At 34.2% G+C, this 15,728-nt stretch overlaps 2 protein-coding genes across 9 annotated transcripts; one reads left to right on the top strand and one right to left on the bottom strand.

Moving 5' to 3' along the window:
- Nucleotides 1-214: 214 nt before the first annotated feature.
- On the top strand, nucleotides 215-5,776 carry LOC105635082 (LisH/CRA/RING-U-box domains-containing protein). The gene is made up of 7 exons (XM_012218076.4): nucleotides 215-677; nucleotides 1,021-1,215; nucleotides 1,749-1,871; nucleotides 2,691-2,876; nucleotides 4,469-4,602; nucleotides 5,057-5,243; nucleotides 5,445-5,776. The coding sequence occupies exons 1-7, from the start codon at nucleotides 366-368 to the stop codon at nucleotides 5,544-5,546; spliced, it is 1,239 nt and encodes a 412-aa protein (XP_012073466.1). The 5' UTR covers nucleotides 215-365; the 3' UTR covers nucleotides 5,547-5,776.
- An 883-nt stretch (nucleotides 5,777-6,659) lies between these two features.
- Nucleotides 6,660-15,461, bottom strand: LOC105635060 (SET domain-containing protein). Of its 8 annotated transcripts, none has more exons than XM_089722960.1 (15): nucleotides 15,290-15,461; nucleotides 15,100-15,209; nucleotides 14,305-14,368; nucleotides 14,101-14,211; nucleotides 13,476-13,538; nucleotides 12,592-12,699; nucleotides 11,723-11,792; nucleotides 11,245-11,303; nucleotides 11,081-11,161; nucleotides 10,784-10,819; nucleotides 9,025-9,108; nucleotides 8,543-8,676; nucleotides 8,124-8,230; nucleotides 7,861-8,009; nucleotides 6,660-7,160 (listed from the first exon to the last, which is right to left on the bottom strand). In XM_089722960.1, the coding sequence occupies exons 1-15, from the start codon at nucleotides 15,407-15,409 to the stop codon at nucleotides 6,987-6,989; spliced, it is 1,470 nt and encodes a 489-aa protein (XP_089579086.1). In that variant the 5' UTR covers nucleotides 15,410-15,461; the 3' UTR covers nucleotides 6,660-6,986. The 8 variants fall into 8 exon arrangements, with proteins under 8 accessions (XP_089579086.1, XP_037497875.1, XP_089579087.1 ...); XM_037641947.2 differs by having other exon boundaries at nucleotides 11,263-11,303; nucleotides 15,290-15,460; XM_089722961.1 differs by having other exon boundaries at nucleotides 13,476-13,535; nucleotides 15,290-15,460.
- Nucleotides 15,462-15,728: the final 267 nt, after the last annotated feature.

Below are 15,728 nucleotides of genomic sequence, written 5' to 3'. Positions count from 1 at the left end.
AAAGTAAGTCTAAATCTGTCTAAGAATAATTAAAACTCATCTAACAAAATTAAAGCCAATTGATTGAGTTGAACTTAATTTTTATATACTATTAAGTACAGTTTGATTTACATTGAAATCTATTCTGTCTTGCTTAGTTTAATTTGAATCGAATTTAATCTCATGTCTAGCTGACAAAACGGAACAATTAAAAACTGGAAACGCTGTCGTTCGGTCACCAATGATTTCCCCCGTTGCTTGTCTTCTCCAACAACAGTCCGATTCCAATCTCCTCATCAAATCAATCTGAAAAAGTTCTACTATTTTAATATATACTCTACATCGAAGACAATCCCCAATTCATAACTTTTTCCTCCCCGGCGGAAATGGATTCCCTCCCTAACGGAAACTCTGCTGCCTCCACTCTCGTTGCCACCACCCCAGCTGTACCAACCACCGCGACTCCGTCTTCAAAACTCACGCAACTAACGGATTCGTTAAAACTCGAGCACCAGTTCTTGCGAGTCCCCTTTGAGCATTACAAGAAAACGATCCGAGCTAATCACCGATTCGTCGAGAAAGAAGTCTCGTCCGTCATCACTGCCGTCAATGACACCGCCGATTCCGATATATCCAAAGACGACGCCGTTCAGCAGCTTACTTCTCTTGTGTCCAGATTGCAGGGGCTGAAAAGAAAGGTATCATATATTAAAAAAAAAAGGAAAGAAAATCAACCTGGACGCACGTTTGACGCTTTAAGCCAATTGTATTGCAATTCAACAATTCTCAAAATCTCCAGCTACTGCCTCTGGATGGATTTTTAACAGTATTTGAATCTTAAATTTGTGAAAAAAAATGGAAAATTATGTAATTAGAATTTTGGGTCTTAATTACCTGAATTGCTTATTTTATGCAATTTTTTTTTGTAATTTTATTTTGGTGCATTTGGGAGTGTGAATTGGACGTTTTTTATGATCTCGGATGTCAGTAACTTTATTGGATCTATATTTAGTAGTTAGCATGTTTGTTTTGGCTATGTAGTTGGAAGAGGGAAGTAAGACAGAGCATTTGCAAGCTCAAAGGTGTCGTGCTCGACTTGACCATTTAGAATCAGTAGATGCTGAGAATCTTTCGGAATGGAGCAACACTCGTCTGAAGCGGATTCTTGTGGACTATATGCTGCGAATGTCTTATTATGAAACTGGAATGAAGCTTGCTGAAAGCAGCAATATGATGGTAAACTTCGTTGACGATTTCTGTTCATGAGCAGCTACTATCTTGGCTTCTTTAAGTGGATATTTTTGAGTTAAATGGGTCAGAGTTTGAGAAATTTTTGCCAGATGTGATTATTCTATTGATGATATAACTGTAAAAACACATTTTATTGTGTAAACTGCTTAGTAACTTAGCTACTAGACTTGTAGGTAGCTAATGGTTCTGTTCTTATCAATGTCTATTTGGCTAATAGTTATGCTTGGTGATGAAGTTATGAAAATTCAAGAAAAGGTAATGGTGACATGAGCTGTTTATCATTATGATATGTGTCAAGTGGAAGTGCAGTGATGTGTATTACTTTAAGATCCAAATTTGTGTTGCAACTGTTTATCTTTCTTTGTACTTGTAGAAGATTGGAGTTTTCTGGACTTAATAGGTTTGATGTCGTATGAGACTATTTCTTCATTTCTCTTCCCAAGTCTCCAACAAGAGGAGACAGAGAGGCAGTAATTAAGAGGTTTTTTATCTCCACGCTGATAATAAGTTGAATGCAGGATCTTGTTGATATTGATGTATTTCAAGAGGCAAGAAAGGTTATTGATGCCCTTCAGAATAGGGAGGTAGCTCCTGCTCTAGCCTGGTGTGCCGATAACAAATCACGATTGAAGAAGTCAAAGGTACCAATTAATTCCTCGTGTCAAATAGGAATCTAGCTATTTCTCTTTTATGGAGTCTATAACTGAGAGCTAATAGATTGATCAATCAACAATGTCTTCTTCTTCTTCTTTAATTACTAGTATTACTAGCAGACATCCTGATTGAAGCTGAGAAGTATAATAATTTAGCATGATTGAAGTTCGGAAAGAGGATGCTTTTACCATTTTCCTTATGGCAGGAATTATGCATACTTGTAACATCTAGGTAGAAAATTAGGCTTATGGATACGATCAGTTCTGTTATTTTTGTGCACTTATTTGCTCATGCTAAAGGGAAAGAGTAAGTAGAAGACCTGGCAAGTAATCGTCAAATTCTGGGCTTGGGTGATAATCACACTTATTAGACAAATTAGCTTGTTTGGTTGGTTTATCTTGCCTAGCCTGTTCATTCTTGTCTTTTTCCTTGTTTCATTTTATAACGTTTGTTAATGAGGCAGAATAAGTTTTGTTTTACATATATAGAAAAGATGTCTTAGATATGTTTTCTTGGAATACACTCAAGTTATTTGCTGCAGTATATGGACTCATGCTAGAAAGAATACAGTGAAATGCAACACATATGCAGCATTCTGATTCTAGTGTCATTTCCATACTGTCTTTGGCATTGTCCAATATCTTTGCCCTGTTATTTTTCTTTATCTGTACTGTAAGTAGTTAGCTTTTGAAGCTTCAAATTACACTGTAATAATTTATTTCTGCTTTAATGCCAAAATTAAATAGTTGACCTTTGCAAGGATTTGTGTAACCTTTGTTAATGCTTATTGTTTTTATTGATTACAGAGCAAATTTGAATTCCAGTTGAGACTTCAAGAGTTTATAGAGTTGGTACGATCTGAAAACAACATGCGTGCCATTGCATATGCTCGAAAGTATCTAGCTCCATGGGGAGCTACCCATATGAAAGAATTGCAGAGGGTCATGGCAACATTGGCTTTTAAGAGTCACACTGAATGTGCAACATACAAGGTGACCTTATTTAACAATGTTATTTGATCACCGCATTTGGATATTGTTCTTCACAAATTTTGATTAAATGATAGATCAGTGTTGTCACCAGGCGCTTGCCTAGGTGCTAAGGTGACACGAGGGCTAGGCACCTCTTTATACCTTCAGGCGAGACGATATTAACTAGGCCTTGCCTAGGCGCCAAGCCGCAGCAAGGTTCAGGCGAGTGCCTCAAATAGAAATTGTTACTTCCCATATAGATATTAAATCTTAGGTTTAACATTTAATAGAAATATAAAGACGGGAAAAGTGAGCTAAATGCGGCTGGAATATAGAAAGTTTGACACTCATTTAATAATTAGCTCAAAATTTAACACAAATATGGGAAAAAAAAAAAAAAAAAAAGAAAGTGTCTGAAAATTGAAAACTTTGACAGTCATTAAATAAAAAGGTCAAAATCTAATCTAACCATTAAAAGCAAGTATAACAAATATGGAAAAAAAAAAAAAAAAGGAGAAGGAGGCTTCAAATTGGGAAGCTTGGCAGCCAATCAAAGAATTAGGTGAACAACCAACCAGGTGTGGTCTGGTTGGTCTTCTCACTTATGCGAGGAGTTTAAGGTCGAGTTTGAGTCCTCTCGACCACAAGAGTTTTCACTAATTTGGTCAGCTAAGGTAAAGGGCTACCCAGCAGTGTTATTTCGGCTTATTGGGCCTCTCAATGAATAAAAAAAAAAGAATTAGGTGAATAAATCTAATAAAAATAAAGGAAAGCACGTAGGATTTCTGCTACATGAAAGAACATAGCAGACTCAATATAAAGAAGAAAATCCTTAGAAACTAGAATTTTAAGTTTAAATGACATAGTTTTGATTCTTCAACAGTCATCTAGAATTCTAAATTATTTAATGTGCTTTTTGAAATTAATTTTTGGATGCATAATTCTAATTCTTAATGCATGATATAGTTTCGAACTTCTGATCTTGTTAACAATACACCTAGAATTTTAAATTATCTAATGTTTTTTGAACCAATGTAGAATTCTACATTTTGAGTTGTCTAGAAATTTTTAATTTTCATATCATGCCTAGTGCCTCAGCCAATGGACGACCTTGTCGCCTCAAGGGTGCCTAGTGCTTTTCACAACACTGATAGATCAGAAAATTTTTGGATTAGAGTTCAGAGACACAACACTTTGCCTCTGTCTCTTCCTGACTCTGTGCATTTGTGCACTTTTCCCCATGTAGTTTGTCCGTGTGTCATACTTCCAATTTTCTATATAGAAAACCATATTGGTTATCATTTTTTCTCCGTTGCCCTTGCAAAGTTGAATGGACTCATCACTTACTGAAAAATGAAATAGGGAAATAATTTATTGCAAGTGTTTTAGTAGAATAATTTCTTCTTGCTGGTTTAACCCAGGTACTAGACTATTATTTATTAATATATGACTCTTCATTTTAAGAAACTAGCTTTTAGTCCTCACGGTGGTCTTCACTTGTCTTTTTACTTTTTCTCTTGAGTCTATCTAACCTGATGAGTTCTGTCTTTTCTCATTAGTAAGACTTGGTTTCATTTGGGAATATATTTGATATCTTATGTTTTGTTTTCCAGGTTTTATTTGAACCAAAACAATGGGACTACTTGGTGGATCAATTTAAACAGGAATTCTGCCGGTTATATGGCATGACCCTGGAGCCCTTGCTGAATATTTATTTACAAGCAGGCTTATCCGCACTGAAAACTCCGTATCCTATATTTATTGACTTGGTACTGGTGTCCAATTGCTCATTTAATCTCTTTTACTCTTGGGTAATGTGGTTTCCCCATTTCTGACTATTACTTTAGAGACGTTTGGCTGCCTTCTACATGGCACAAGCAACTCTAGTATCTTTTGCAGAGTCACATAGATGCCTTCTGCATAAATTGGAGCAACTCATTTAACCTAAATGAAAAAACAAAAATAAGAGAGGATAAATGGATTTTCCAGAGTCTTGGAGTTTTTCATGTGAGATGCAATTATTGCTGAACATTTGGTTTCTCATTCCAGTTTGTTAATGATATGATGGATGTACTCTTTACAAGTAGCTTCTCTCCTTTGAATTTGGGTTTTAACTTCTCTATGATGTGGTATCATCACCGCAGTTAATAATTCGCACACCATCCGAGTGAGTGCTTTTTTCTTAACCGTAACTACTTTAGATACTGTTATGAGGACGATTGCACAAAGGAGGATCCACTTTCACAGGAGAGCTTCCGGAAATTGGCATCACCTTTGCCATACTCTAAGCAGCATCATTCAAAGCTTGTTTGCTACATAACCAAAGAGCTGATGGACACAGAAAATCCACCCCAAGTCTTGCCTAATGGCTATGTCTACAGCACTAAGGTTCAAATTATTCTACTAGTGAATGAGTAGCGTTTGATTTGCAATCTTGTTCATGGCCAGGCCTGAGCTTAGGGAATGCCAAAATTTCCAAAGGCCTGGTCCGTCTAACCTGCAATTTTTTTAATAAATTGAAGCCTGGGGAATGGCTCAGTACGGGTTTCAACATCTGACATCCTATTTTTTATTTTTGGGTTTTTGCAGGCACTTGAAGAAATGGCGAAGAAAAACAATGGTAAAATAACCTGTCCCAGAACATCTGATGTCTGCAATTATTCTGAGGTGGTAAAGGCATACATCTCATAATCAGATGAAATCAAATAACTTTAAAGGAAGAAAACAATCCTGTGATGGCCTCTGAACTCATCTGTAAATAGTGATAACATAAAAGTAATTCCATTTGCACCTCTGGCTGTAGAATTGGAGACTTGCTGCATGTACATATGAAAAAACTCAAACTTCTCTCAATGTTTTTTTTTTTTTCTTTTTCGATATCTGAATGAAGAAACCTGAGAATGATTCATTATCACTGAAAACGTGGATACCTGATGTTCTGCATTTAATTCAAATTTAGAAAATCATATCGTTGATTAGATATTAGGGAGATAGAATGAGTTGCTTCAAAAGGGGATAGCCAGTGACAATTCAGGTGGTGATGTTAATTTTTATTGCCAGATATCAAATGTTAGGTTTTGGCATCAAGTTTTCATTTGTTATGTGAAAAATTGTTGCAGCTCAAACTTTATGATAGATCTATTGTACTCCGAAAGCTATGAATTTTGATAATATTGTGCATCTCTTCAACTGGCAACAAAAGTTGTGTTTTTGTTTTTATATTCGACCATTGTTAATCATCATTATCATCTTTTTATTTCTTTTTAAGAGAAAAAAAAAAAAAAAAAAAAAAACAGAACAAATACAAAACAAAATAGTGCTTGAAGGGCATAAGTAGGATCTTCACGATCTCACCCTAAGCCAGCAGATCACTAGGCACCAAATTAGCAAGCTTCCATTTATTTCCAATGATTTACCTAACAAAATATTTTCCAGATAGTATTTAACATTACATAAATTTCTATATTTTAAATTTTATTATTAAGTATAAAAAAAATGCATAAAATTATAAATTGTGGTCGTCTAAAATCAGTTAAATTGTGGCAGTCTAATATCAGTGACGGACGAAGATAATGGTGGCTGATAATGATTACTAGATTAATAAAAATATATTTTTAAGGTCATGGTAATGACACACTTGTCCTTTTGACTGGAAAAATATTATTTGTTGATTGATTTCCTCGTCACCCTTAATAAAAATCATAAACTCTCAAAAATATTTTCCAAAATAAATTATTTTCCGCAAACAAAGACAAAAAAAAAAAAAAAAAAAAAAGAGAGAAAAAAAAAGTAGACATAAAATCGTTTAGGCAGTCGAGCAAACACCGGGTTGAATGAACTATATTAACAAAACCTTCTAATAATCTGAAACATTCCACTCTTGAGTTTCTTAGATTTCAGTTAGGCATTTAACAGATACTCTTCAAATAAGAGAATAACTCCACTTTCTCACAAAATTATATAAATATATTCTTTTTAATTGCAAAAACAATCCCTTTTGTGCACTTCACAATTGTTGTATCCAACCTTAGGAACTGACATTTCCCCCCAATTTTCTGAGGGTCATCCCCGAATTGAATTGGTGATATATGCATCAAGTTGTACATGTAAATTATCCTCTTATTTGCTTGATCATTCTTGAACACTTCCATGAGCAGTCTGCTGTAACAAGGTTGTGCAGTAATTCTTTAGCCATGCAGATGCAGATTTAAGGACACGAAGCTCACCAGATAGGAGATCAAAAGCCATTTTCTTTCGAAGAGCAACTCTTTTACATGTCGAGGGACAATTAGCAGGCCCCAATAACTGTTCAATACATGCAAAAGTAATTAGAAGGCAAAATCTATTCAATTTAGGGATAGTTCAGCAGTGCTATTGCAGATAGCAGAATTTGGATAAAAGATTGGAAAGTATTCTAATGAACAAATGAATAATAGATGATTTTAAGGGCCTATAACTGAATTTGAAAAATTATCAAATCGAAGCTTATTCCAAAATCAGCTTTTAACCCATAAAAAACCATATTGCAAGAAACTAAATCCATTGAGCCAATTACTCCTAATTTGGTCCAAATCTATTATTAGTAATAGCAATAGCAATAGCAACACCAGAAGGGCACTTAAATCTCTCATTATTTCATGCCAGAGATATCAAGTCATAAATTTATATTAAATTGCTTTCAAACTATGTGTGCAGATACATGCAAGTTGAGATGACCATGACCTAAGACTTTCAGTATTCTCGTCTTCCTATATAATCATCACCAACACTGACTCTAGCCTCAGCAACAAAAATTCAGTTTGTATTCTATTAAAATAGACATTGTTTGTTTTGTAAGGTGGCAAATGTTTGATATAGTTGGAGTAAAAGAACCAAATTGGACTGGTGCTGAGCCAACAAAATCTTGATCCTCCATCCCTTTTCAAAGTTCCATAGTTATTTGTAGAACTACAGTTAAATTTAAAGTGGAATCTGAACAATGAGGAGAAACTACACATTTATTCACCTTAATAGAGGCATTATATTCCTCAATAAGTTGAGTGATGTGGAACGACAAAACCTCATGCGCTTTGATCTCTCTGCTGCTATTTCTTAAAGGGCGCCGGGCCAAACGACCATCGTTTTGTGCAGCTTCCATGACCAAATCACTTAAATCTGGATATGAAATATACGATTAGAAATAAAAACACACTTTCATGAACCAGCTTGGACAAACTAATAAAATGTGTAAAATTTCATTCCAGGTGAAAGATACAATTTGAAACTCACCTTGATGAGTGGTGCAACTTAGAATGCGAGCAAATGCACGAAGTGACTGTGGCAGACCCTTCCCTTTCCCACCAGCAGACTTCACTTCCCTACATGAAAACCAGATCCTGAATGCATTCCAAAGACAAATTCTTGGTATAGAAAACTGGTATTAGCCTCTATGTCAACTCAGTCAATTAGGATAATTCCATTTTTCTCTTGATCCATTTTCATGGATTAGTATACCAATCATCATTCTCATAAAAAAAATCATTTGACATTGAACATTATGATTTAGCACCAGTCTCAAGAACATTTCATTTAAATCGAAAAGTACTTCTATTCATAACTCCAGCTTTAGTTCCAAATTTGAAATAGCACCACTTGTAATATTACATTGTTATTTGATATCAAATTGCATATCAAACCTCAGAACTCACTTGATTACGAAAGAATCCCAGGAAGACTTGAAACCATTGTCATCTTCGATGGTCGGTAAATAATGTCTTTGCAAGATGTCAACCTTCATTTCACGCAAGACATCATGATGAGGTACATCAATCTGGATCCTGACCTGAGAATTACCAGAGTCATTTAATAAGAGATATGGCCACATGTTAGCAAAAGTGGAAACTGGCACTAACAAAACATAACATAGGATAAGTTATGATAAGAATTAAAATTAAATGACAAAAAACTGGAAATACCTGAAACATAAAGTCTCAATAACAACCAGTTGAGTCAAAAAAAAAAAAAAAAAAATTACACAACAAGATTGAAAGACCCATATTTAGACCGCTAGTGAAATACTGAAAGACAACTAATTTACTCTCATTAAATATGGAAGACAAAGTTAAACCCTCTAGGGAATTTGATCTCATAGGACCATTAGACTCCTATTCAACTTTAACCCAAGACTAACCTGATCATGGATGTTATATGGAAGCGTAAACCCGAAGTCCAAAAGCAGGGTAGCATTTGAAAATTTTCCATATCTGATCATTACCTGCATAAATGTTTCAAGCAAACCTGAGAATAATAGAAGGAACAAGTATATTTTACAGCCCCAAAAGATGACGAATACTATTCATATGGTCATATGGAGGAACACCAGAAACACATGGTTATTAATACTAACACCAATTATACTACACTACAGATATTGGACATAAATCAAATGACATTAAGTTGGGTGAATCTTCATATTGTCGTATACAAGTTTCAGGAACTATCTTGACAGTAAAAACCAAATACGGAGAACTTGACCCTGAAGCATGTAGGATATTATGATCCAAAATCAATTTACATAAATCATCCAAGGATATCTACCGAGCAGATAAACCGCAAAATCTCCCATCAAGCAATGGTTAGAACTTAGAATCATAAGAGAAGGCAAAATAGCAACCAGTCAACAAATAATAAAGGACTTAACATCATACAGTAATTATCAGCACAGAACTGCACTCATCTTTACATTCAGTAACATCCTTGTTTCGAAGTATGGATGGATTTATATCACAGTCACATTGCATATAACTGATAAGAATCACCAAAAGTGTCCAGGTAGGTCCCAATACACACAAACAAAAAGAGTGTGCCAGGGATGCAGCTTGGGCATCATGTGATGCAAAAAGATTGTAGCCTGCCCTTTGATATGTTACCCTGACTTTTTCAAAAAATTATTTTTTAAATTGAAATGCATGACACTGTATAAAAATCTTTAACAGCCATAATAGCCACAACAGCCATTATTTAATAGTTCTTGCAGTTACAAGGACAAAAGCCCTTTCTTTAGCTGCTAGCCAGGTCTCTTTCCATACTTTTGCAGGCACCAATTCTCTCCTTCCTTTTCCCAGTGTCAACTGAAAGTACCCTGAACCTTCATTGCATGGAGTTTTTTATTTCAATACCTTTTTTTTCCCTCAGGACCCTCCTAGACACTTTTGGTGATTCTTAGCAGATAATGAATAAATCACAGATACTCTTTTTTTTTGTATTTTTAATAGATAATAAATTATCTTTATCTGATGTATTTAATCTCATTAATAGATGCATTTATTAAATTTCAGTTAACTTCTTGAATATATATTCAAAACTGCTATTAAAACTGCATCCCTGGCACACTAGCTATCATCCTGCAATTTCATTTCATGCCTATTGCTTCTAGGTCTAGTAATGGTCTCCTCATTCCTCCATTTGTTTACATCACATAATGACCATTATCATGGTTCAAAGCTTGTTGATATACTTAATGTCAATCCTCCTGGGATAATGGCAAAAACCAAAAGAGAGAAATTAGCACCGAAAGCAGTTTTAATAGCAGAAATCAAAGAATTACTGGCATTGTGCATGACATGGAAAGAATATCCACCATTCAAGGTAGTTCCAGAAAAAGCATCACCATGAGACTGCAAATTTTTCAGAAAGTCCCTAGACCCTAGACGGGCATATTTGGCAAGAAGTAACAGCTCAAACATAAGGCAGCCTCGAAGTTAAGTTTATCTCATGAAAAAAAAGTAAATCTTCTTTACCAGAAGTGCTATTGTACATCATTTGATTCTAGACATTTTGCTTGGGAGCAAGATGAAATAAACTTTGTTCTTCATATCAGAACAATTCACACATTATGGTGAGAAATCTAAATGTTTATGTGAACGAAAATGACTTTTTCCCTGTCTAACCTCTTCATGAGGAGCATAATTTCGATCGGCAATAACCTGCAGACAAGGATCTGAAGAATTAAACAAAAGATAGAACTTACAAACAGCCTTTAAAAAAGAAAGAAAGAAAGCCCCAAGAAGAAAAATGCATTTGTCTTTGAGAGAAATGGAGACAAGAACAATGGATTAACTATGCCATCTTGAATATCAAAAGTTTTTTTGTTAAAGGACAAGATACAGAACCATCTACTGTCATACCATCATAATGAAAGATATATAACAAGAAATAAAAAAGAAGGAATGAAAGATGGAGCTTACCTCAGAGACCTGCTTGTCTTCATCATTTAATAAAACTGCTTCAGAAATACCATCATGGTTCAGAAAATCTGCAAAAGGGATCTACAGAATAATCTAATAATTCAAAGCAATATGGTAAAAAGAGTACATCAAAAGCAAATATAGGAAATGTTTTAAATACAAACATTATTTAGAAGCATTACCAGAGATGCACCCTTTGTGCTTCCCCAAGCTCGAGATTTAACTGTCGTAATCACAACAACGCAATTATAATACCTTCACAGATTCTAAACCAATATGATATTATCCAAATAGAAAAGTTAAAATAGTATTTTTGACTTTTTCTTTTTCAAAGAGTATGAGTTCAGTTGCTTCAAAGGGATGGTTATATCATTTATATAACGCGTACATTTACAATTTATTTATGAGCTCGTACTAGGATGCAGATCAATTACTCTTACAAATGATTAATCATTTTAATTTTGCTTTGCTGACAAATTCAAGAAGGGAAAAAAAGCAGAGAAATTATAATCGGACTGAAAAAACTCCAAAAAGAAAAGGCCCAAGCAAATAAGCCTTTTACATTCAAATGGAAGTATGTATTAACAAAAGAGAAACAGATAAAATATAGCGAATACTTCCAAAAAAAAAAAAGTCGATTACCTAAAGCATATGAATGCACGAAATCCTTAAATGTAATACTCCTTAAACTATGAGGTAAGTGTTCAAGAGCCTACAAAATTGAAAAAAGAAATTAGCACAATCAAAATAGAGCATGAAGAACTAAGAATCACATATTTCAAGCAAACTGCAATTATGGTTAACTTCCAGGCATTTCACCATCAGTCGCTAGCACATCTTCTAATTCTTTGACGGTTCAAAATTTAGATTTGAGTCCAGTTAAGTAAAAATGGTTAAATGTGTCAAAAAAACATGCGATACTGATAATGTTACTCCTGTCAAACTTATCATGATGCCAAGCCCGTCTTTTGTCCATGCTTTTTCAAATAATTACATGGAGAGCAGTAGGAATGCTGATGCCTTCTCCATCTCCCTCCTACCTCATCCTCTTCTTCTTAGTGGGATAGGAAGAGCCAAAAGTAAAGGCATTAATTTATCGGCTACTCATATAAATAATTTGAAAAAACATGGGATAAAACAAGAGCTTCGCAGTATGCAATAAATGCTACCGACATTCCTCTTATTTTCCTTTTGATGGCTATGACCAAATCCTTTTATACCTGTCATGAAAACCTTCAAGAGTTTATGATAAAACATTCATAAGAAACCTCACCTATCCAACTCATTCTAGACATCTTTGTTCATTCAAAAATTAACTTTCCAAGGAATATATAGATGAGGAAAGGAGTGGGAGGCAAGAATAGAATAGTGAACAGGAAAACATGTGACAAAGGAAAGGGAAAAAAAGTATGTATACAAATGGACCTAATAAGAAAAACACTCATGCACATTCAAATAACCGACACATATGATCTTAGCATTTATAACAGTGAGATAAAATATGTATTTACCGGCTTAATTCTCAAGAAATCTTTGTCGATTTGAGTCTTTTGTTCAATTGTTTCCTGATATACTGAGCTTTTATAAATCATGTCCAACTCACTTTTGCTCCAGAATATCTACAGAATTTAAAACAAATTATAAAACAGAAGCTTTTTGATTCAACTTTTTTGCCAGTAACAGAAGTAACAAATAACCTATGCAAGAATTAGCTTCAACTTCAAAAACTGCTATGCCATTTTGGGTATAATTTACCATGCCATTGCATATTATATTTATCAGTGTATATATTGAATGGGTTCACAGAAACAACCACCTTAATTTGGTTAGAAGTTATTCGCTCTGATGAACTAATTATCTGGAAGTGCCAATTTCCCTGCCAGGCTCTTGGCTTAGTCATAAGCAACTCTATTTATCTCAACTGCAGAAATCTGCTGAACCCAAGATTTCTAACCCTATATTCTACTTAACCAGCACAACAAGGGAAGAGGCAGCAGTTTGATAGACCAATCATATACTTTTAAAATAGAAGCAGCTGATCCATTAACAAAACCACTTCTGAATTTTAGAAATTGAAGGATTACTAACGTTCAATTTTTTTTCTCTCGTCTTAACTTCATATTCTAGTTACCCATGAAGTTTGCCTCAACTGTACTGCAATGACAATTACCTCACTGGGGCACTATATGACAAAAAAAATCTATTGCTGCTCTGGCAAGTAGCAGGGTCATTAGGCCATTATTGTAAAACCAAAATGAACCAAAAACACTAAACATTATTTAACCACTTCTAAGTATTACATGCCAAATAAAATATGCACAAACACAAAACGTATCAGAATTTTGAAACTTAATGAAAGACAAATTAAAAGTAAAAGTGAATGAGAAAAATTTACCGCGCTATCCATTTCTCCAAGCTGAGGAAGCCAGTTAACATAAGGGGCCCACGCAGATTCCTGCTATAGAGGAAAATGGGGAAAGAACAAGATCAATCGATGCTTATTTAGCAAGATGCAGCTGAATCAACAACTGGATAAAACTAAACAGCTGAATCATGTTGTACTATCATTGGGATGTGGCCCACTATTTCCTTGAATTTCCTGGATAGCAGCTAAATGAATTGTGGGGTTAGAGAGGTCTATATGCTTGAAATGATAAGACCAAAACTTTGGCCTATAAAAGCTCAAAGATAGTGGACTTATACACTAAATTTCCAGTTCGGTAGGGCAAAGTTGCAAAATGCAAGTTGTTCCTGATTTTATTGATTATGTTTTGTAGAATTTATCCCTTTTGTACATGGTTCAATTTTGATCTCCATAATAATAAGGGCCATGAGCACTTCACAGTTCCTCAAATCTGCTTATAAAAGCTAAAAACAGCAGTACTCCCGACAAGCATGGATTCTCCTCAAGTTAATTCAAAAAAAAAAAAAGAAGAAAAAGATAATTCTTCTTAAGCATGCGACAACAAGAATTACAAAAACTTTGTCAGAATTCCAAACAGCACGCAACTAAAGTTTACCTGGCCAAGTTTTTGCTCAACCAAAAGGACAATAGCAAGCTTGGTGTCATGCTCAACTTCATCGTCCAACAAAGCTGAAACTTTTGCAAGTAGTTTATCTGATGCTATTTGCTGAAAATTCAAACAAGAAAATTATTTAAATATTCATCACACGGCAGATTCCTCTTTCAACAGTAAAGATGAAGGACACCTAGAGTAGCATACAACACCATATGGAACTCTCAATATGCAGTCTCCAGTTTGTATGTCTTCAGAAGCAAATAGTGACCTGCATATAAGAACATATATGATCAGATAAACAAAAAAAAAAAAAGACGTTCTTTTAAAAAAAAAAAAAAAATGAAGCCCATTACTAGAGAAAACATGCTAGATTCCATATCTTTTCATGGTATAAAAAATATTTTCCTGCGAAAGTTTCCCAGCTGTGTTGCTGGGTGAGGAAAATAATAAAAAAATATGCATATAATTAGAGGCAAATCAATAAGGGCATCCAAAAGTTTGTTATATTTTATTTTAGTGCTTTAATTAAATTTCATACACCAAAAAAAGAAAAAACAAAAAAAGACAAACAATCCCAGTTTCAAAACTAGAAATATAACTTCAAATTTGAGGTGATTGACAAAAAAAAAACTAATCCCTTTAAATTTCATTACATTTTAATTTTATTCCGTATTTTTTAATTTTGATTACACTTTAATTTGTTCCCCAAATCACGGAGCTTTAGTTAAGTCCTCTGTCTGGTAAAACACTGTAGAGCCCATCTATTCTAAAGTTCTATTTCCTTCTTGATGATGAGAGAAAGGAAGAAGAATTATATCAGTTTATAGAGTAAAATCTGTTTCCCTATAATAAAAAACAAAATTAAATAAATATATAAAGAAAAAACAGAGTCTATTCTTCCACAAGATACGGTTTCTATTCAATTGACCTCAAAAGAAACCAAAAATAAAAATATAAGTAAAAAACCAAAAAAAGAGAGTTTTCAATTTTTTAAACAACCTGCCATAGGAGGACTTTCCAACGTAAAGCTTCGATGAAACCTCGATACCAGCTTTCCTCTCCAACCATGGCAAAAAATCTTCACACTCCTCGTCCAAATGATTCAAAACCTGAGACAAATAAAATGATCAGTCGTTTAAATTTAAACAAATTGCGATGTTGAAGATAGGAGCAAGTTTAAAAACTGAACCCTGCTTTTAGATATGGAAGAGAAGTTTCGCTGAACAGATAATTGATGAGAGACGGTGAAGAAGAGCTGCCGTAGAGACCACCATGGCAGTGGCTGGGCTGTAGCAGCTCGCTGTAGCATAAGCGGGCACTTCGTCTGGATGAGAGAGGACGAAATAAAGAAGAGGAAAATAATGATATTTTCATTGAAAGCTGTAATTTTACCATTTTAACTTAACTAAATGCATGAATTCACCGCTTAACTTTTTAACTTTAATTTAGACACTCTAAACTTTATTAAAGACTTATCCTACCTTAAATTTGTAAATTTAGTAATCTTGCATAATTTTTTACACTAATAAAACTTTATAAAAGAGTTATAGTACGCTTAAATTTATAAATTTCAATAATATTGCATACCTACTCATACTAATAATAATAGTTTTTGGAGTTTTTTTATT

Source organism: Jatropha curcas, chromosome 6 (genome assembly GCF_041381405.1).
Source record: "Jatropha curcas cultivar XTBG-Jc1 chromosome 6, XTBG_Jcur_1.0, whole genome shotgun sequence".
Classification (NCBI taxonomy): Eukaryota; Viridiplantae; Streptophyta; class Magnoliopsida; order Malpighiales; family Euphorbiaceae; genus Jatropha; species Jatropha curcas.
Note: the sequence above shows the minus strand (reverse complement) of the source record. Positions and strands in the feature narration are given on the sequence as shown.